The sequence below is a fragment of the Gigantopelta aegis genome, chromosome 15 (genome assembly GCF_016097555.1).
Source record: "Gigantopelta aegis isolate Gae_Host chromosome 15, Gae_host_genome, whole genome shotgun sequence".
Classification (NCBI taxonomy): domain Eukaryota; kingdom Metazoa; phylum Mollusca; class Gastropoda; order Neomphalida; family Peltospiridae; genus Gigantopelta; species Gigantopelta aegis.
The window spans coordinates 34,875,836-34,898,070 of record NC_054713.1 but is presented as its reverse complement, the minus strand read 5'-3'; the positions used below and the strand labels follow the sequence as shown (position 1 = coordinate 34,898,070).

Sequence of the window (22,235 nt, the reverse complement as noted above, 5' to 3'; positions counted from 1 at the left end):
AGTATATTAATCATCATCATCATCATCATCATCATCAATAACAACATCATCAACAACAACACCATCATCATAAAATGTCATTGTGGGGTTAAAAATCTACAAGAATAAACAAAAATAGTATTATGAACATCATAACCATAATCATCATCATCATCACCATCACCATCATCACCACCATCATCATCATCACCATCATTATCATCATCATCATCACTATCATAATTATCATCATTATCATCATTATCATCATCATCAGCAGCATTATCGTTGTCGTCAAAATTTCCAAGTTAACTATCAATTTGTTGTCTTACTAGTAAAGTCATAATGTGATTGATGGGTAAATATTCAAACTTATATACATGTACTATAACACTTACCTTTCAGTTTGGTATTAATTTTCAATACATTAAAACTTAGCTTTAAATTTGACGTTTAGTTTGAAAATATTAATAATTTAACATTTATTTTCAACTCATCTTTAATTATGCTATTAATTTTCAATACATAAAAACGTACCTTTAAATTTGCTATTAATTTTCAATTAATACATAAACACAAAAACATTACAACTTACCTTTAAATATGAAATTAATTTTCAATACATTAAAAAGTAAATTAAAATATGACATTAATTTCCATTACATAAAATTAATGTACATTAAAATTTGCTGTTCATTTTCAATACATAGATCAGAAACACCTTTTAATTACCATTTATTTTCAATACATATAACGTACATTAGAATTTGTCATTCATTTTCAATACATAAAAAAAAGAACAGGCAGTTTAACATCTCCATTTATTTTCACTACATAAAACGTACATTAAAATTTGCCATTCATTTCTAATATATAAAAAACACAGAACCTGTACCTTTAAATTTGCCATTTATTTTCACTACACAAAAACCAGAATCCGTACCTTTAAATTTGCCATTTATTTTCACTCGTACGCACGCGTCGTTCCAGCTCTTGCGTGAAACAAGTTGCGAGCCGACTCGTAAGTTACGCGTGGGAGACACGTCAAATATCTGTGACACTTCACCCCGTGAGGATTGGCTCGACTCTGAAGAAGGAAGAAGAACATTTTTATTTAAACTCGCAGACCCTAGTTTCAACCTGTTGGAAATGGACACTGAGTTTGGTTAATCTACAAACCTGTAACACCTTTGGATAAATAGAATTAAATAAAGAGTCTGCATACACTAATGTGTACACACTTATCAATGGCTTACCATGTATTATATCTTGACCTGAGATATTAACCCAATCTGCCTAATCTAGGGCTGGGGGTGAAGGCGGGGGGTGGAGGGTGGGGTGTTACATATGCACTGCCGTAGCAGTCAGTATTAAAGCTAGATATACGTATTTAGTTACTTCGGTCTGATAATAAATATTTTTTCTTACCCGTTGGATATTTTTGGTATCACACAGTAAGAGGCGAATCCAAGGTGGGAATCAGAGGACGGAACCGTCCAACCTTAATATATTCAAGTGGTTTTTTTTTCTGTTTGTTGTTTGAATTTTCATTGGGTTTCCCTTGTCACAAATGCTGGTCCATGTGATTTTTCCCCTGTTAGTCACATCCACCCCCTCCCCCTCCCCCAAATACATTTGTAAATATATATATATATATATACATTACCTGGATCCAGCCCTGACACAGCGATATACTACGTGTAGACCACGTGATCGATTTAAAGACATTTTATTGGCTACTCCACGATGATGACATGGATGCTAAATGAAAAACCGACCAATAAAATAAACTTTTCCGAAACTGATGGGGTGCAACATGGTACATACCCAACTGTAGTTTTTTCATCGGTCTTTTTCGGCTGGTGCCGCCAGTTCCGGAATCACTCGAATGGCTACTCGGGGCTGGTCGTTTAGGCTGCATCTCATTCGGAATTTTCTCCTCGCCACACGCCAACAACGTATCGCCGTCCTTACACTCTCTGAACAGGGTCGTTAAACTCTCGATCTAGCAGAAGAAACAATAAATTAAAAAACAAAACTGATAAATTTTAAACCGGTCTCAGTGGTGTCGTGGTTAAGCCATCAGACATAAGACTGGTAGGTACTGGGTTCGTAGCCCGGTACCGGCTCCCACACAGAACGAATTTTAACGACTCAGTGGGTTGGTGTAAGACCCTCCATCCTCTTCTTTGTCACTATCCACTAACCCACTGTCCTAGACAGACAGCCTAGATAGGTGATGTGTGTGTGTCCAGGACAGCGTGATTGAACCTTAATTTGATATAAGCACGAAAACAAAAGTTTTAAAATACCACATAAAAAGGGAACGTTTTCTTCTCTATCGTGTCGCGATTAGATATGCAAATTTTAAATATCTAAAATATTCTAAAATATTAAATAGTATTTCCTACTCAATTTTCAGTGATCTCCAACTGTCTTTAATAAAACAAAATTAAAATAAAAATATTCTTTGTTTTAATAAACGTACGACTGGTATTCATGCTTATTTGATTGACACGGATAGGTTGTAATGACACAAAAAGTTTATCAATTTGGTAGACGTGCTGAAATAATAAAAGAAAACTCGTGACTTAAAAAATCACTCCAGATACAGCACGGAATTAATGGGTGCAAAATGTGTCAGTAACAGGATATTAACAATATAACATGGAATGCGTTATATTAAAGTTAAAGTTTGTTTTAATTTAATGACACCACTACAGCACATTAATTTATTCATCATTGGCTACTGGGTGTCAAACATTTGGTTATTTTGACATATAGTCTTAGAGAGGAAACCCGCTATATTTTTCCATCAGTAGAAAGTGATCTTTCATATGTACCACCCCACAGACAGAATAGCACATACCACAGCCTTTGATATACCAGTCGTGGTGAACTGGCTATAACGAGAAACAGCCCAATGGGTCCACCGACTGGTATCGATCCTAAACAGAATGCACATGTCATGAAGCGAGCGCTTTACCACTGTGCTACGTATAATATATAAAGAACACGAACCGGGCGAAAGAGTAAGGTCTTTCCCCGTATACATATAAAAAAACACGAACCGGGCGAAAGGGCAAGGTCTTTCCCCGTATAACATATGAAGATCACGAACCGGGCAGAAGGGCAAGGTCTTTCCCCCTATAACATATAAAGATCACGAACCGGGCAGAAGGGCAAGGTCTTTCCCCGTATAACATATAAAGATCACGAACCGGGCAGAAGGGCAAGGTCTTTCCCCCTATAACATATAAAGATCACGAACCGGGCAGAAGGGCAAGGTCTTTCCCCGTATAACATATAAAGATCACAAACCGGGCAGAAGGGCAAGGTCTTTCCCCTATAACATATAAAGATCACGAACCGGGCAGAAGGGCAAGGTCTTTCCCCGTATAACATATAAAGATCACAAACCGGGCAGAAGGGCAAGGTCTTTCCCCCTATAACATATAAAGATCACGAACCGGGCAGAAGGGCAAGGTCTTTCCCCGTATAACATATAAAGATCACAAACCGGGCAGAAGGGCAAGGTCTTTCCCCCTATAACATATAAAGATCACGAACCGGGCAGAAGGGCAAGGTCTTTCCCCCTATAACATATAAAGATCACGAACCGGGCAGAAGGGCAAGGTCTTTCCCCGTATAACATATAAAGATCACGAACCGGGCAGAAGGGCAAGGTCTTTCCCCGTATAACATATAAAGATCACGAACCGGGCGAAAGAGGAAGGTCTTTCCCCGTATAACATATAAAGATCACGAACCGGGCAAAAAGTCAAGGTCTTTCCCCGTATAACATATAAAGATCACGAACCGGGCAAAAAGTCAAGGTCTTTCCCCGTATAACATATAAAGATCACAAACCGGGCAAAAAGTCAAGGTCTTTCCCCGTATAACATATAAAGATCACGAACCGGGCAGAAGGGCAAGGTCTTTCCCCCTATAACATATGAAGATCACGAACCGGGCAGAAGGGCAAGGTCTTTCCCCGTATAACATATAAAGATCACGAACCGGGCAGAAGGGCAAGGTCTTTCCCCCTATAACATATAAAGATCACGAACCGGGCAGAAGGGCAAGGTCTTTCCCCCTATAACATATAAAGATCACGAACCGGGCAGAAGGGCAAGGTCTTTCCCCCTATAACATATAAAGATCACGAACCGGGCAGAAGGGCAAGGTCTTTCCCCCTATAACATATAAAGATCACGAACCGGGCAGAAGGGCAAGGTCTTTCCCCCTATAACATATAAAGATCACAAACCGGGCAGAAGGGCAAGGTCTTTCCCCCTATAACATATAAAGATCACGAACCGGGCAGAAGGGCAAGGTCTTTCCCCCTATAACATATAAAGATCACGAACCGGGCAGAAGGGCAAGGTCTTTCCCCGTATAACATATAAAGATCACAAACCGGGCAGAAGGGCAAGGTCTTTCCCCCTATAACATATAAAGAACACAAACCGGGCAGAAGGGCAAGGTCTTTCCCCGTATAACATATAAAGATCACGAACCGGGCAGAAGGGCAAGGTCTTTCCCCGTATAACATATAAAGATCACGAACCGGGCAGAAGGGCAAGGTCTTTCCCCGTATAACATATAAAGATCACGAACCGGGCGAAAGAGTAAGGTCTTTCCCCGTATAACATATAAAGATCACGAACCGGGCAAAAAGTCAAGGTCTTTCCCCGTATAACATATAAAGATCACGAACCGGGCAAAAAGTCAAGGTCTTTCCCCGTATAACATATAAAGATCACGAACCGGGCGAAAAGGCAAGGTCTTTCCCCGTATAACATATAAAGATCACGAACCGGGCGAAAGGGCAAGGTCTTTCCCATCTGATACAGGGCTCTCAGTGGCGGCTCCGGTATGTATATCATGTCGGCAATGTCCGCCATAATGTCCTCGAAGTTCTGCTTCGTGTCCGGGTTGAGTATCACCTTCTCCCAGCTGTTTCGGTGCATGTTGCTGACGATCGTGAAAACTCGGGGCTTCTTGTAGTTCGGCGAGCCATTCTGCATGCCGCCGGCGCCTTTGATCAGTTTGACGTCATCGTGCTTCGGCTTCCCCGTCTGCCAGTACTGCTCTCGGGATTTTCCGTATTTGACGTCACGATTGAGCTTCCTAACGGATGACACGATGTACGCCTGCTGATCTTGAATCTCCGTAACGGACTCGATTAGCTTCCCTTCCGGCCAGGAAAATATATACTCCACACCAGAGGGCGTCTCGATCATGGAATTCAGATCCGTCATGAGAATGTTCAGGGTCTGGTGTGACTTCCGGTTCACGTTCACCCGCCTCCCTTTGAAGTTTGGATCGCCATTTCGGTAGAAGATGGCTCGCCGTCCCTTAATGCTTTCTGAGTTCTTGATACGAGGTTCAGTTCTCGCTTCAAACCTGAAATATATAAACATTGGATACCGTGTGATAGTTTACCTTTAAAGGCAGAGTCACGTGGCAGATGAGCTACACTAAAAGAACACTTGCACGGAGTAAGTAACTTTAAATATAGACCTTTTCCCTCTATTCAGTATTTGATGTTACTATATATATATATATGTATTCCCTTATTCCAGCGCCTCAGAAAATTGCGAGAACGATGGTTTCGTTCGCGTGTTGCTCGCTCAAGCCTTGTTTTGCGTAACCTATTTTTCGTTCGCGCATTAAATTTAGCACATCGTTTACATGGTCATGACGAGTTCAGTAAAACCAAAATGGGTTACCTGGATTTGTTTTTGCGTAACCCATAAATCGGTCTCGCAAATTTTCAGTTCTCATAGGCACGCTTTCCATCAGTATATATATATATATATAATTGTCGCCTGGTGCTTATAAAACTTTTCGACTCAAAAGACTCTTATAGACTCTTATACTCTTATATACTTTATCACCTTGGTAACATCATACAGATTGCATGCGTGTGACATAATTAGACATTCGAGTCTTCTGGGCCCCGTTCCACAAAGCGATCTTAGCCCTAAGATCACCTTACGTGCATAGCTACCTTATGCACTAAAAAAAGGTAAAGTTTGTTTTATTTAACGACGCCACTAGAGCACATTGATTTTTTTAATCTTATCATCGGCTATTGGACGTCAAACATATGGTCATTCTGACACTGTTTTTCTTTAGAGGAAACCCGCTGTCGCCACAGGCAACAAGGGATCTTTTATTTGCGCTGAACCAGTTATGGATCACTGGTCGGTGCAAGTGGTTTACACCTACCCATTGAGCCTTGCGGAGCACTCACTCAGGGTTTGGAGTCAGTATCTGGATTAAAAACCCCATGCCTCGACTGGGATCCGAACCCAGTACCTACCAGCCTGTAGATCGATGGCCTAACCACGACGCCACCGAGACCGGTCCTTATGCACTAAGGTGATCTTGGTGCTAAGATCGCTTCGTGGAACGGGGCCCTGGACTCTAAGTTTAATAAGCACAGACCTTGCTGTAAATTATGCTAGGTTCAAACTACCAATTTTCACGACCGAATTGGCCAACGCGCCGATTTCTCGTCTTCTACGACTGTCCAATTGCTAGTCTGAGCACTCTTACAACTCGATTCTCGTCACATATACAACTTAGCTCCTACGGGAGGACATATCTACACCTTTTGCTAGAACCTGCTTATTAAAATCATCATTTATTTATTCAACAATTGATTTATGGAATACTTTAAGCCCAGCTATTAAAAAGTGTGAAAAAATATCGTCTTTCAAAAAAGCAGTAACCACCAGTGGTAAATAACGTTCCATATTATTTTTTATGTGGAAAAAGAATAGAAAATATATTGCATACTAGATTACGACATGGATGTAGCCTTTTAAACGCCTATTTGTACAGATGTGGACTTACCACAAACCCTTCATGTAACTGTGGATACAGATTAGAAAACAATATCCATTTTTTCTTACAATGTAAACAATATGAACAACAGAGACTGATTCAATGTAATTCCTTACAGCTGTTTCAACCAATAGATTTACAATTACTGTTATATGGTAGAAGCACATTAAGCGATACCAATGATAAAGAAATATTTACTTATGTTCAAATATATATATATATATATATATATATATATATATATATATATATATATATATATATATATATATATATATATATATATAAAAACTCATCGTTTTGATTAATAAAGTATTATTTAAATTACCATAAGGATTATTTGTAAATGTGATAGCGAATTTAACTGCACGTGATGTACTATTTGTGTAATCTTTTGTATCATATTTGTTTTTCTTTCCTTCACATTCTTTTGTATATAATACATTTCCTTACACTGGTTATCCTTGAATGTATACATGTAGTTTATATTTACAGCTATGTAATATAGGTCGCCAAGTATATTGTATGAATATAGAAGAGGGCCTCGTAAGTTGTCAAACTTGTGGCCAATTCTTTTGTTCTTTGTACAATAAAATATGTTTGCAATCAAACCCCTACGACTGATTTTTAGTTGTTAATATGAGCGCACCAGTCGGGAGTTGGGTAAATTACAACGCAACCATCGTTTTGGCCAACTCCGTCGTGACAGTTGGTAGTCTGATCCTAGCGTTAGTCTCACCTGCGATTGCCATCCTCCTTGTCTGACACGTTTTCGTCCTCCTCCTCGCTCATCTGAGGCGGCAGAGACTCATTCTGTAACCAAAAGAGACGCACGGGTGAGTCAAAGTTTGCTGTTATAGTTTATTTTGTTTAACGACACCACTAGAACACATTGATGTATTAATTATCAGCTATTGGATGTCAAACATGAGGTAATTCTGAGATATAGTCTTTAGAACAAATCTGCTACATTAGTCAAATTTCAGAAAGGAACTTTTTTTTTTTAACTTGTACTGTCTCATAGAGATGACTGCACATACCACGGCCTATGATCAGAGTCGGATTTAGACCTTGGGGGGCCCGGGGCACTTCAGGGTCGGGGGGGGGGGGGCAATTCCCCTCTTTGCCCCTTATAAATCCGGCACTGCCTATGATATACCAGTCGTAAAGCACTGGTTGGGACGGGAGACAATCAGAGAATGAGTTCACCAAGAGGGTTCCATACCCCGATTTAAGCACCTCAGGCGAGCACTCTACCGACTAAACTAGGTCCCGCTCTAAACAAAACAGACGCAAGGATGAATGGATGCAACAAAATACATCGTTAATTAGGAGTTCCGAAAAAAAGACGTAAGGCTTCAGATCGAGCGACGCGTGACTAACGTCACGGACCACGTGACCGCCCTGCTCATTAAAGATCAGTTATGTGATTCAGTTTATAATTAAATGTACATGGTTGGTGCCAAATATAGGTCACGTGGCATGTTTCCTTTAATATCAGGTCTGATTTATCACATACCATGGTATGTGCTATCCTGTCTGTGGCTTCATTTGATAACACGCTTTTATATTTTATGACAAATATACTACTCAACTTTCACTGGGGATATACCAGATATATATCAAGATAAATAATTTGTGCACATCTTAAAGGGACAGACTCTAGTTCTTAAACACTAGGACATACGTTTCACAGATAGAGCCGTTTATGATCACTGAAATCAAACATTACTTATATTGTATTGTTTGGATTATCAATGTCCGTACAACCGAAGTGTCTCTGGTCATCCTGGTGTTTTTAATGTCACAAAATGCTTTTTTCATGTTTTTAAAAACGCACGTGCGTCTGAGAAGTAAGGATTATTGAGTCGCGTTTTAGTCTATTTTAAGGGTATTTCAACGTCACAAACTCTTGTTTCACTCTGTTGTATCCAAATTTGTTACAGGTTTGTAAATTAACCAAACTTAGTGTCCATTTAAACGGATTGAAACTAGAGTCTAGGTTTAAAAATATGCCTTAGTGTTTAAAAACTAGGGTCTGTTCCGTTAAATTTGTGCAACATGTGACCAAAGAGACTGTGTTGTTTGAATGCTACATACATCACCATGGTAATGCATAACTACGTTGGCTATTCATAATTTATAAATCACCTTTCTATGCGGTTTGTCCGTACCATAAAAGTTCATTTTCATTTTTATTTCTAAATTTTACGAGTCATGACAGAAACTTGCAAAGTAGGTAGATAGGTGCGAATTGATTGGTACTACAACTCGCTCGATGCGCGGTCGGTCTGGGATCGATCCTCGTCGGTGGGCCCATTGGGCTATTTCTCGTCCCAGCCAGTGCACCACGACTGGTATATCAAAGGCCGTGATATGTACTATCCTATCTGTGGGGTGGTGCATATAAAAGAACCCTTGCTGCTAATCGAAAAGAGTAGCTCAATATCAGTGTGGTTCTTAACCATATGTCTGATGCCATATAACCGTAAATAAAATGTGCTGAGTGCGTCGTTAAATAAAACACTTCCTTCTTTGATACTACAAGAATCAGGGTCGTATCTAGGCTAAAATAACTTGAAGGTGATAACAACAAATCAGGAAAAGGTAATAGTAGAGGTTGTCCTACATAGGGCCAAAGTAGCCCCACTACTAGTAATGTAGTATTCTTCAGCAAAACAAACCGTCCTCGGTGGCGTCGTGGCAGGCCATCGGTCTACAGGCTGGTAGGTACTGGGTTCGGATCCCAGTCGAGGCATGGAATTTTTAATCCAGATACCGACTCCAAACCCTGAGTGAGTGCTCCGCAAGGCTCAATGGGTAGGTGTAAACCACTTGCACCGACCAGTGATCCATAACTGGTTCAACAAAGGCCATGGTTTGTGCTATCCTGCCTGTGGGAAGCACAAATAAAAGATCCCTTGCTGCCTGTCGTAAAAAGAGTAGCCTATGTGGCGACAGCGGGTTTCCTCTAAAAAAATCTGTGTGGTCCTTAACCATATGTGTGACGCCATATAACCGTAAATAAAATGTGTTGAGTGCGTCGTTAAATAAAACACTTCTTTCTTTCTTTCTTTCAGCAAAACAAAAGAACGCTGTAGGTTTTTGTACTATGGACTGGAACTGCCCCTAAAATGCGAATACGGAAAAACCTATTAACGTGCCCCTATACTCAAAAGGTTCAGGCACGTTCCTCGTGGACCCAGTCTCTGGTTAACCAGTGACAGGGTTCAGGGGCGATGGTGGGGGGTGGTAGTGTACTGGTCATAATTTACAATATACTTAGTAAAGAGAAACTAGTACAATTTGTTTTTCCAGTTAAAAAATTAAAGCCAATAAGAAAATCGATTGCTTAGTCAAAAATGGATGAGGGTGATTAAAAGCAATTTAGACGGGCGCCAAATAAAACATAAAACTATTTAAAGAAAGTCTGTTATTTAAAAAAAAAAAAATAATAATAATAAATAATAAAAACACCATGTATAAGTACGGCCCAGATAAAAGACTACGCGATCCGTGTTAACCCTTTCACTCACTCCCCGCGGGCCTGGGATTGACCAAATCAACCGGTTTTATTTCTATCGCTACGCTTGATAACATTACACTTGGTGGCTGCTTAACGAGTTGTATCCTAACAAGATAAAACAAAACCAGTCTACGGAACTTAATTTCGCGCGTATGTCAATAGGCAATAACACAGAGATTCCACATCTCATTAAAAATGCAAACAGATGGAACTACACTGCAACTAATAGCCACGGGGCCACCAGTTGCCGTGGTTACGAAGCAACAAACCTCGAAATCGCTTTCTCCCGAAGATGATTCATCACTTTCGGTAGAGCTCGGAGTAAAGAATATATTCCCAACTTGCTTTGATCTGTTTGTGTTAACAAAACCGTTCTTTTCGGTAGGGTAGGCTTGGTCAATTTTAACAGACTCTTGGGGGTATTTTTTGTTCGTTGCTTCACTTTGTGGATATTTTGTCCGAGCTCCATCGACCATGACAAGATATTCCGAATATGGCATCAGGGCTCTGCCAGCTCTGCTGTAAATATTATCGAAAAACCGACTCCCACTGATCCGATTGTCTAAATGTTGATTGCCATGGTATCCAGAAACATATTTATGACTAGTAGCTTGAGGAGTTTTTGATAAGAGTATTTCTGCTAATGTTTGGGGGTATTTGGTTTTTGAAGGTCTTTGGTTTATTCTTTGGCGACCATGACGATGTGGTCCTTGTGGATTATTTTCATCCGCGACAGACGTTTTACGTCTGGATTCTTTCCGAATGTCATGATAGCGTCTCAGCTCTTCGCTTCTGACTTGTCTTCGAAACTCGTCATCCGATTGGTCAGGTACGGTGACGTAATCGTCCAGACTGCGCACTGACACGTCATCATACTCATCTGAAATGTCATCTGCTGGTGACGACAGTTCTTCGTCTGTCGAATAATCCTCGTGACCCTTAGTGTAGCCTAAATCAGTCTGTCTAATATCGCGGCGGCCATTAGCAGAGGCAAGGGATTCGTTCAGGGTGAGGACAGATCCAAGACGTTCGCCGTATTCAGACAGCAAGTACCTTGAGATTGGAATTAAAGCTTTAGCCTCGGAAGACGTTTCTCTTTCGTAACCCTTTAAAACTTCATCTTTCGAGTCTTTCCTCGCAGCGTCCTTTGACTTTCTACTCCGAGAAGCTGAACCTGCAGAACTACTAGACATTCCATCAGGTGCTAGACCCCTTATATTTCCCGCCAACATTACACATTGAGTTGCCTCTCTCATTTCTCGTCTGCGCCGTTCGCGTCCTGATTCAACGCATACTGAGTCAAAACGTCCTGATTCAAAATGTCCTTCAGGCTCTCGTCTTTCAAAATTCCCGTTTTTATATCTACTCATTATTTGAACAGCTAAAAAAAATTCTTTTTTTTAATTTACAGTCATCCACAGTCCTGATTCAATACTCACCAGCTTTTGTCTTTCGACATTTCTGTTTTTATATCTACTCATTATTATAACAGCTTTTTTTTCTTCTATTTATAATCATTTAGTCTTTATTCAATATGTCCATAAAGGCTCTGGTCATTTAACATTTCTGTTTTTATAGCTGCTCAATAGTTAAACAGCCGAAACATTTTTTTTAATTTACAATCCTTCAGGATCTATTATTTTTGTTTACCATTAGAAGTACATGGAAAGTTTAAGGTTGACCTGGATGTCAAATAATTGTGTCCTCTTACTAGTCAAACAATTCCAAAGCATCATCCTTCACAATCTATTATTCCTGATCCCCCTTAAATTACACGGAAATCTTTAAGCGGGAATTGTGTCTCCCTTTATAGCTAGCCATGCAACTCCAATGCAAAATACTTCAGCACTTTGAATAAGGGAAAATGGCAATCGCACATTCACATATTAGCAAAACGTATATTCCATTATTTCTGTGCCATTTGAATTACAACAGAAGTATTTTCAGTCACACTACTTTGAGCTCCTTTTTTTCTATTTTCCTCTTTTGTTACGATGCCCGGGGGGGGGACTCCATTGATGAACATTATACATCTGTTATGTTCTGTTGATATGGTAACGTGATTGTAATATATAGGCTACGACACAATGGCTAGTCCTTCGTATAATATATATTGCTATAATACACATATATGGAATACCCACGCACTTGTTTCATTTTCATGTAAAACAAATATATAAATAATAGAACACTGTATAGAGAAAATACATCAGTAGCCGCTCTCTTCTTGTATTCTTTAAACTGTGTCACAATAATTGTATGCTGACTCCAAATAGCCGTAGTTTTAAACTTGTGTTGAGGTGTGATTAAACAAACGGTTATTTACATTCCTTTCGTATATAATTCCTGTGTAAAAAATATGTGTATTTGGATTTTTTTTATATACATATGTATATATCGGATTATAACAATTCAACAACAACATTGATGAGTACAGTTCAAACACCATAAAAGAAAACAAGAAATGAATTGTCAGTTTTTTGTTTTCTTTCAAAATATGACTGCAGTTATATAGTTTCTTGCGTGTTCCTGTATTTTATTTACATGATTAAGTCCAGTAAAGCAGGTCATTTTCCCGTCACCTGGCTGAATCAGGAGAATGATACAATGCATTACTGCATGATCACATCGTCTCTAAAATAAACTCGCAGTTGTATCAAAACAAATCATGATCATCATCTTCTTCTTCTTCAACTATTGTTACTTGTATTTACACTTAACATGTCATAATAGCAATATCGTAATTTCCTCACCATACCAAGAGCATCATTATGCACATTTCTGAATTCCCACCATTTTGGTAACGTTTCTGTCTTAATTTCCGCTGACATATTATGAGCACCACGGTTCTAATTACTCACGATCTCTCGGCGTTACACACACAAAACTGAAAAAAACGTATTAATAGCCATATCCTTTCTTCTGTCCTTCTGTTTGCGTTTCTTAGAGAACCTCTCTTTTCCATCACCACATTATTTCTTTCTGTGTTTCGGAAAAGCTGCTCTGTAGGGTAAATACGAAAACGGTGTTGCTATAAGGTTGACGAACCAGGGTGTTAATGTAACATCGCTGTTCGTAATGTTTGCTACAAGAGGGACACGAGGTCTCGGGAGAATAATCGAGTTTTAGGGCATGGCTGTCTCAGTCAGTGTAAACATATGGATATGAAGTTTCTTTCAATTTAGCAGCCATTGTGAAGGATTCAAACATTGCGGTACAACTTTTAGTCGATACCAATGACAGGCGATCGGGTTTGTATGGTATACGTCACGCGCTGGTAGGTTTATACCGGTTCCAAATTTATGACAGATTAATACTATACCCCGTACCAGCCTTCGCTAAAAGTTTTGAGATGTGGAGGGAGAATCAATAACTTCAGTTTGGCTTCACATAGAAAGAAAAGGAAACGTGTTTTGGAAAATACAAAAAAAAATCTGTTTATATGTGCAATTTGAAATATTTATATATGCCTGTGTGTGTGTGTGTGTGTGTGTGTGTGTGTGTGTGTGTGTGTGTGTGTGTGTGTGTGTGTGTGTGTGTGTGTGTGTGCTGTCAAAATATAAACAAAATAGCATTACTCATTCATAGAAAAGAATGTCGTCTGTTTCATGAAATTTGAATAACCAGTGTGTTACGACTGGTATATCAAAGGCCGTGAATAACCAGTGTGTTACGACTGGTATATCAAAGGCCGTGGTATGTGCTGTGCTGTCATGTATGTGGGATGGTGCATATAAAATATCCCTTGCTACTACTGGAATAAATGTTCCAGGTTTCCTCTCTAAGACTATATGTTAGAATTACCAAATGTCTGACATCCAATAGCCGAGTTGAGTGCGTCGTTAAATAAAACATTCCTTTCCTTTTCAATAGCCGAGGATCAATAAATAAACGTGATCTAGTGGTGTCGGGAAACAAAACAAACATTATCTTTGAAATTATATTTTCTCGACTGTTATATTTAAGTTAATTCTGCAGTTGATTATTCTTTCGTTAACCCACCTCTAGTAGCTGGATATCTGTCTTGTGTGTAGCAGGCTTACATTTTCAAAACAACAAACGTTATCTTATTAAGCCGAATGAAACTGATAATATTGACAAAACACTTTTAGTGATGTCTGATATGAGTTATAGCATTCACAATTTAGCAGATCAAATATGCATAAGTACTTTTTTTTCTTAGGAATGTTGAATAAAGTATATGGATTTATTTATTCCATTCTGATACATCGAGGTTATTAACTTTTCCCCACCGCTATTATAGTACGAAATCACCGCTATTATAGTACGAAATCATAGTAGATATGCAAGTGGCGTGGATGGCTAGCCTACAAGAAACCCGTCATGATTGGAGAGACAAGGACTGGGATGTGGAGGTGGACGGCAAGTTGAAAGATAGCAGGGAACGTGAGATCGGGACGAAATGATATGGGGCGCAAACATGGTACCCAGGCAAGGGCGGATATAAGGGAGGGGACCAGGGAGTCTTGACTCCCCTTTAAAAATCAAAGTGTCCCCTTTTAACTACAATGTATTTCCAAACCATAGATTTGTAGGTGTTCGGATTTGGCTGCCTGTACACCTTTGCGCTTTACAGTCGTATACAAGCCTCTTCTGTTCCCTTTCTGGGTGTATACTACCAAATCAAATCCCATAGACGACAATAGTAACATATGTGGCTAAAACTCCTACCTGCAGCGCATCAATCGACATAAACACCAAGGATATAAATACTACCACCCCTCACCCTTAAAGTGAATCAGAAAAAAAATAGGGGGTCAAGCTTCTCATTTCTGAGATAACGGGTAGCGTCTATGGTTACCCTAGTTCCGCACAAAATTCGAGTACGTTTTTTAAAGGTACCCCATACATGTTTCAAGCAAAAAGGCTGCTTGACACAGTGGTACTAGATGAAATAAAATTGCATACATTTTTTGCCCAGATGAAACTTTTGTTTTGTTTACAACCAACGCACTTATGGTCACAGGACTTATGGTGTTCACTTCTCTATCAAAAGTTCGGTACACCTCGGACTTTGATCCAGCCGGAAGCTATTTGGTTTAGTACTGTACTGCCTTGGACGAAAGAACTGACCCACGCAAGAACTTGCACCAAAGACAGGCGAGCGCTACAACAACTTGCTCTGAACGTACACGTTAAATTATTTCCAATCCAATCCAACAGATTTATATGTCTACAAGAAAGGAAAAAGCGAAACATATCATATACCGAAGAACACAGATGATATCTAAAATTACAACAGTGCGTGATCGTTTGTATACTAGCTGTTTCGTGGGTTCTGTAACAACAATGCTTTTCGGGACGCTTGCCGTCTGACCGAGCAGATGAACAAATATTGTCATTGAGTATTTCCTACAGAGAATATCAACAAAGCCGCCATTACAAACCACAACAGAATATTGCAATAAATCACCGTCTATCGAACTGGTTCGTTCACTTTTGTGCCCCAAGGAGTTTACATTCAATTAGATTCCATATTCAGAGAGCTGTTTTCAGAAGAAAAATGGCCGCCACTTAGTTATAGTGAAGTTTAATAGAATGGCCTGCAGAACTTGTCCGAATGAAAACAGATTTGAATTGACGAATGTTACTTCAATAGAGGTTTATAAGCGAGCAATATGCATCCACCTGTCTTGGGGTGGGTGGGGGTGGGGGTGGGGGTGGGGGTGCGTGGGCGGAACGTAGCCCAGTGATAAATCGCCAGCTCGATGCGCGATCAGTCTGGGATCGACCCCGTCGGTGGTCCCATTGGGTTATTTCTCGTTCCAGTCAGTGCACCACGACTGGTATATCAAAGGTTGTAGTATGTACTACCCTGTCTGTGGGATGGATGGTGCATATAAAAGATCCCTTGCTGCTAATCGAAAAGAGTAGCCCATGAGGTGGCTACAGCGGGTTTCCTCTCTCAATATCTGTGTGGTTCTTAACCATATGTCTGACGCCATATAACCGTAAAATAAAATGTGTTGTGTGCGACGTTAAATAAAACATTTCCTTCTTTCTCTTCTTCCACCTGTCTTGGAACCGGTACCATAGACGTACCGATGAGGGGGAGGGATGGGGAGGGGAGGGGAAAGAGAAAGGAGGGGAGAGTGGATAGGTATGATACTGGTCAGATAATCTATAACACAAAACCGTTATCCTTACTTAGTCACTGACTCTACATTTAATTTGTATTTTTCATTGTGTTTGCTATACGTGTTATGAGACACTTTATGCAATAAACTTGTTCTGTGCATCCGCGATCAAGACCGTATCTCTGCACAATGCAGAGTCGAATGGAAATTTATCATAAAGTGAGTTCTGATGTGGGAGAGGAATCATTGATACCGTACCTTTACACCAGAGAAGTGTCCAAGCACGCCTTTCCTGTATACAACCTATAAATTTACCACATAATTCTGTCCATAACAGAGATAAATAAAATGTCAACAGATATTCTAATATAGGTAGTGCTTTTCTTTTCTTTTTTCTTTTTTCTTTTGGGGTTGGGGGTGTATTATAATCGCTAATAACAGAATATATTTTCTTTACACATTTTCATTTCAACTTATTTTCGTGCTTATATCCAATTAATGTTCAAGCATGCTGTCCTGGACACACACTTCAACTACCTGGGCTGTCTATCCAGGACAGTGGGTTAATTGTTAGTGGTTAGTGAGAGAGAAGAGGGTGTAGTGGCCTTACACATCTACTCATTCAGCTCTTAAGAACTCGCTCTGGGTTGGAGCCGGTACCGAGCTGCGAACCCTGTACCTACCAGCCTGTAGTCCGATGGCTTAACCACTGCGCCACCGAGGCCGGTTCTTTACACAACTTTTCTCTCGTTTATTTTTTCTCTCTCAGCCGATGTGTATTTTTGTGTTGGGGTGTCAGTGGTCATTCATTCATTAATTCATTATTGATTTTGTATGGATACTGATAAATTAATCTTCTGTGTTTAAATATTAAACGATTGGCCTATTTTTAAGTGATCGGCATACAAAGTGATCATTTGTGTTTAAAAGAGAAAACTAATGTGTTTACCACTTCAGTATACTTCCCCACATAAGTTGCACACATTGAACATGTTAAGTGGTTTCCAATCGATCGAGTTTCTTCTTTGATCACTTGTCTCTGAGACACACACACACACACACACACACACACAGAGAGAGAGAGAGAGAGAGAGAGAGAGAGAGAGAGAGAGAGAGAGAGAGAGAGAGAGAGAGAGAGAGAGAGAGAGAGAGAGAGAGAGAGAGAGAGAGAGAGAGAGAGAGAGAGAGAGAGTTTTCAATACAAAATATTTAAAATCAACTAATAAATAAAATACGTTGATGTAAGTATTTACAGGTCCTGCAAATGTTCATGTCAATCAAGTTTTCTCGATAATAATATTCAAAATTCAGCTAACAAATGAAACAGGGTTCTATTTAATATTTTTAAAGCAAACATTAATAATTAATTTTGGCCATTATTCAACTTTAATACAACCTCGTTATTATGTATCATTAATGATTTAACTCTCATGTGCTAACCTCGTGTCCACGTATTGAACAGTTGTATTGAGTGTTTGTTCGCTATGATACCGCATGGTTGATATCACGTACTGCAGTGTATTGATATGCGGTTGATCCGGCCAACCGCGTCTGTGTAAACATTCAAGACCACTTATATGATGTTTCTCCCATTGGGGTATGTCTCGTTCCAGCCACTGCACCACGACTGGTACATTAAAGGCCGTGGTATGTGTTATCCTGTCTGTGGGATGGTGCATATATAAGATCCCTTGTTGCTAATGGGGAAATGTAGCTGGTATCCTCTCTAAGACTATATGTCAAAATTACCAAATGTTTGACATCCAAATTAACAAAATAAAAATAATAATGGTCCTAATACTGAGCCTTGAGGTACTCCAGCCCTTAAAGTGCCTGAAGTGCTATCACATCTGTGGGATGGTGCATATAAAAGATCGCTTGCTATTAATGGGAAAATGTAGTTGGTTTCCTATCTAAAACTATATGTCAAAATTACCAAATGTTTGACATCCAATAGCTGATGATTAATAAATCGATGTGCTCTAGCGGTGTCGTTAAACAAAACAATTTTTTTTTTTTTCAACTGATGATTTTTTGCCATGGAAATGTAACAAACCTGCTAGATAACTTGTGCCCAGTCCTTTTTGTTTATATTATACTGGACACAAGTAATGAGGTAAATAGACCATCAAAATGGGCTCATAATAGCCAGAAGGCATTGGTAAAGGAAAAGTTAATAATAGCCACACCCAGTACCTACCAGCCTGTTGACCGATGGCCTAACCACGACGCCACCGAGGCCGGCATTGGTAAAGGAAAAGTTAATAATAGCCACACCCAGTACCTACCAGCCTGTTGACCGATGGCTTAACCACGACGCCACCGAGGCCGGCATTGGTAAAGGAAAAGTTAATAATAGCCATACCCAGTACCTACCAGCCTGTTGACCGATGGCCTAACCACGACGCCACCGAGGCCGGCATTGGTAAAGGAAAAGTTAATAATAGCCATACCAGTACCTACCAGCCTGTTGACCGATGGCCTAACCACGACGCCACCGAGGCCGGCATTGGTAAAGGAAAAGTTAATAATAGCCATACCCAGTACCTACCAGCCTGTTGACCGATGGCCTAACCACGACGCCACCGAGGCCGGCATTGGTAAAGGAAAAGTTAATAATAGCCATACCCAGTACCTACCAGCCTGTTGACCGATGGCCTAACCACGACGCCACCGAGGCCGGCATTGGTAAAGGAAAAGTTAATAATAGCCATACCCAGTACCTACCAGCCTGTTGACCGATGACCTAACCACGACGCCACCGAGGCCGGCATTGGTAAAGGAAAAGTTAATAATAGCCATACCCAGTACCTACCAGCCTGTTGACCGATGGCCTAACCACGACGCCACCGAGGCCGGCATTGGTAAAGGAAAAGTTAATAATAGCCATACCCAGTACCTACCAGCCTGTTGACCGATGGCCTAACCACGACGCCACCGAGGCCGGTCATAATAGCCATAAGGCATTGGTAAAGGAAAAGTTAAAGTTTGTTTTGTTTAACGTCACCACTAGAGTACACTGATTTATTAATCATCGGCTTTTGGATGTCAAACATTTGGTAATTCTGACATATAGCCTTAAAGAGGAAAAGTTAAAAGTTTAGAGCACATTGATTAATCATCGGTTATTGGATGTCAAACACGTTGTTATCAGAGGAAGCCCGCTACATTTTTCCTAACGCAGCAAGGGATCTTTTATATGCACAGTCACACGGACAGGATAGCACATACCACGGCCTTTGACCAGTGTTGTTTTTGTTTAATGACGCCACTATAGCATATTGATTTACTAATCATTGGCTACTGGAAACAAACATTTGATAATTCTGATATATAGATTCGAGTTTTAGTCTATTTTTAACGGTATTTCACCGTTTCAACTTGTTTCACTCTCTTGTAACGTTATCCAAATGTGTTACAGGTTTGTAACATAACCAAACTTAGTGTCCATTATTACGGGTTGAAACTAGAGTTTGTGCCTTTAAAATCTATCACGTTTTATTTTTATTTTTTAAAATATATTATTACTTTTCACTTTCACTTTTGTTTCCCCCATCTTTTCTTGCGTGTCAATCAGGTTAGTACGTTTTGGATCGGTCGATTCGCTTTTAGTGAAGAAAAACATCCACAAATGAATAAACCATGGCAAGTTCAGTGCCGCGGCGAACTTTTTTCCTCAGGGGAGAAAACAAGAGATAACGATATCGATGTAATGTAGAAAAACAGGTTTTCATCTCTCTCTTTGTATGTGGAAATAATGTGTAGAAATTAATTTTCAAAATGTTGACTGATTATTTTGAATAGCGTCAGCAGTCCGTGAAGTGAAGTGAAAATAATCTTTCTTTTTTTCAGTTTTTTTCATTTAAAAGGATGGTGACATTTGTTACCGACACTCCAGGCTGTTGAAACCTGTTCTGACTAGACAAACGTCGCATCGATTCACTAGAATACGTTTATGAAAGGTAGTTACTAAAAAAAAAAAAATTATGCCTTGCCAGTATTCAGGGCCGTAGCCAGGATGTTTATTCAGGGCCGTAGCCAGGATGTTTTGTCGGGGGGGGGGGGGGGGGGGGGCAACTGAGTAGTTAATAGTCTAAAACTCCTAAAACGGTTAAGAATATAATTTTCTTGAAGTTTCTATATTTTTTTCTGGGGGAGGCAACTGCCCCCTTCCCCCACCCCGCTAGCTACGGCCCTGGGCCACGTTCCACGAAGCGATCTTAGCGCTAAGATCACCGTAAGTGTATTATGTTAGCTGTGCAGTCACGGTAATCTTAGGGCTAAGATCGCTTCGTGAAACGGGGCCCTGGTATTATTAAACGTCACTGGGAGGGATCTAGCTTAGTCCAACCCCTTTGGCGACCCAATTGGTTTTTTTTTCACGTTCCAACCAGTGACTCGCGGCTGGTATACTACAAGTCGTTTGAGGTTCGGTTTCATGTCTATGGGAAACTGTATATAAAACTGAACGACGAAACCGTAATACATGATCTAGGCCCATATTTTCGAAGCAATCATACCTACAAAATCGTAAAAACCATCGTGAGCTGTGACGTCACAATGGCGTGTGCTGTAGTGACGTCACAACCAACGATGATTTTACGATTTCGTAGCGCTAAGATAGCTTCGAAAATATGGGCCCAGAACCGTATCTCTGCACATTCATTTTCATTTCAATTTTTATTTCCGTGCTTATATCCAATTAAGGTTCAAGTACGCTGCCCTGGGCACACACCTGTCTGTCCAGGACAGTGGGTTGGTTGTTAGCGGTTAGTTGTTAGCGACACAATGCACAGAGTCGAATCGACATTTGGCAAAATAGTTGTTGATTTTATGAATATATCCGTCTATTTAGTGTATTGTCTGTAGGAGGTCAGCCACTCAGGAAATCCTTTACTGGAATAGAAGAGGCCTGTAGGAACGACTTTGGGAGTGGGTAGGGGAGGAGGGCACTGACGGATCGGGTACAAACTCTATATCAAATGTTGGTTACAATGGCAAACAATAATATGTAAAAACAAAAGAAAAAAAGAAAAAGGCTCACAAGTGGAGGGCAGTTATGTTCTATAATGTCAACAAAAGAAGAGGCCCGCACACAAAAAACGTAAAATACATAAACTGTAGCATGGCAACTAACGGAAACAGACTCATGGATCCATATTTTATTGACGATCATACTGTCGTTGTTTAACAAATGAAGCAAGAAAAATTCTCTCTCCGTAAAAACCTGTACAAGAAGATGCACTGACTAGTCCTTAATTAAAAGAGAAATCAATTGGTAGACCGGTTCCTCACTTTACCGTTCCAGTATGACATAATAGTGGAGACGTTATTAACAAAACAGCGCAGTACATAGACCGGAACCGGTGTTCCGACTGGTCGTCATAACAGAAACCGAAACATGAATAAATTAATATTAATTTATAGTTTATTGTTTCATAACAATATCAAAGTATTTTTACGTAAATTGTTGACCGTAGAAAATCAGTTTTAAAAAAATTAATAAAAATTAAAAAAAGAAGGGAGGAAGAAAACAATGAAAGAAAGAAAGAAAGAAAGAAAGAAAGAAAAACGTAAAAGAAAACTGGCCTCGGTAATGTGACGGTTGAGAACAGGGCTTTAGATCTCACTAATTTGGACACAGCGGGAATTTTGTCTTTTCTGAGTGCAGGAAGGTCGTTTTTATTTCAATACTGCTGCTATAGAGTTGTCAATAGTCACAAATGCCTTTCAAGTTATTTTAATGTAATTAAACTTGACATTTCAGTGGTTTT

At 39.8% G+C, this 22,235-nt stretch overlaps 1 protein-coding gene across 3 annotated transcripts in view; it reads right to left on the bottom strand.

The window, feature by feature from the left end:
• LOC121389633 (echinoderm microtubule-associated protein-like 2) overlaps positions 1–22,235 on the bottom strand; it is a 75,048-nt gene that overhangs the window by 31,752 nt on the left and 21,061 nt on the right. For all 3 annotated transcript variants that reach the window (XM_041521271.1, XM_041521272.1, XM_041521273.1), the window contains exons 2-5: positions 7,577–7,650; positions 4,800–5,388; positions 1,807–1,984; positions 923–1,066 (exon numbers count right to left, since the gene is read on the bottom strand). In XM_041521271.1, coding sequence (XP_041377205.1) covers positions 923–1,066; positions 1,807–1,984; positions 4,800–5,388; positions 7,577–7,650 — 985 coding nt within the window. The remainder of the gene's footprint in view (positions 1–922; positions 1,067–1,806; positions 1,985–4,799; positions 5,389–7,576; positions 7,651–22,235) is intronic.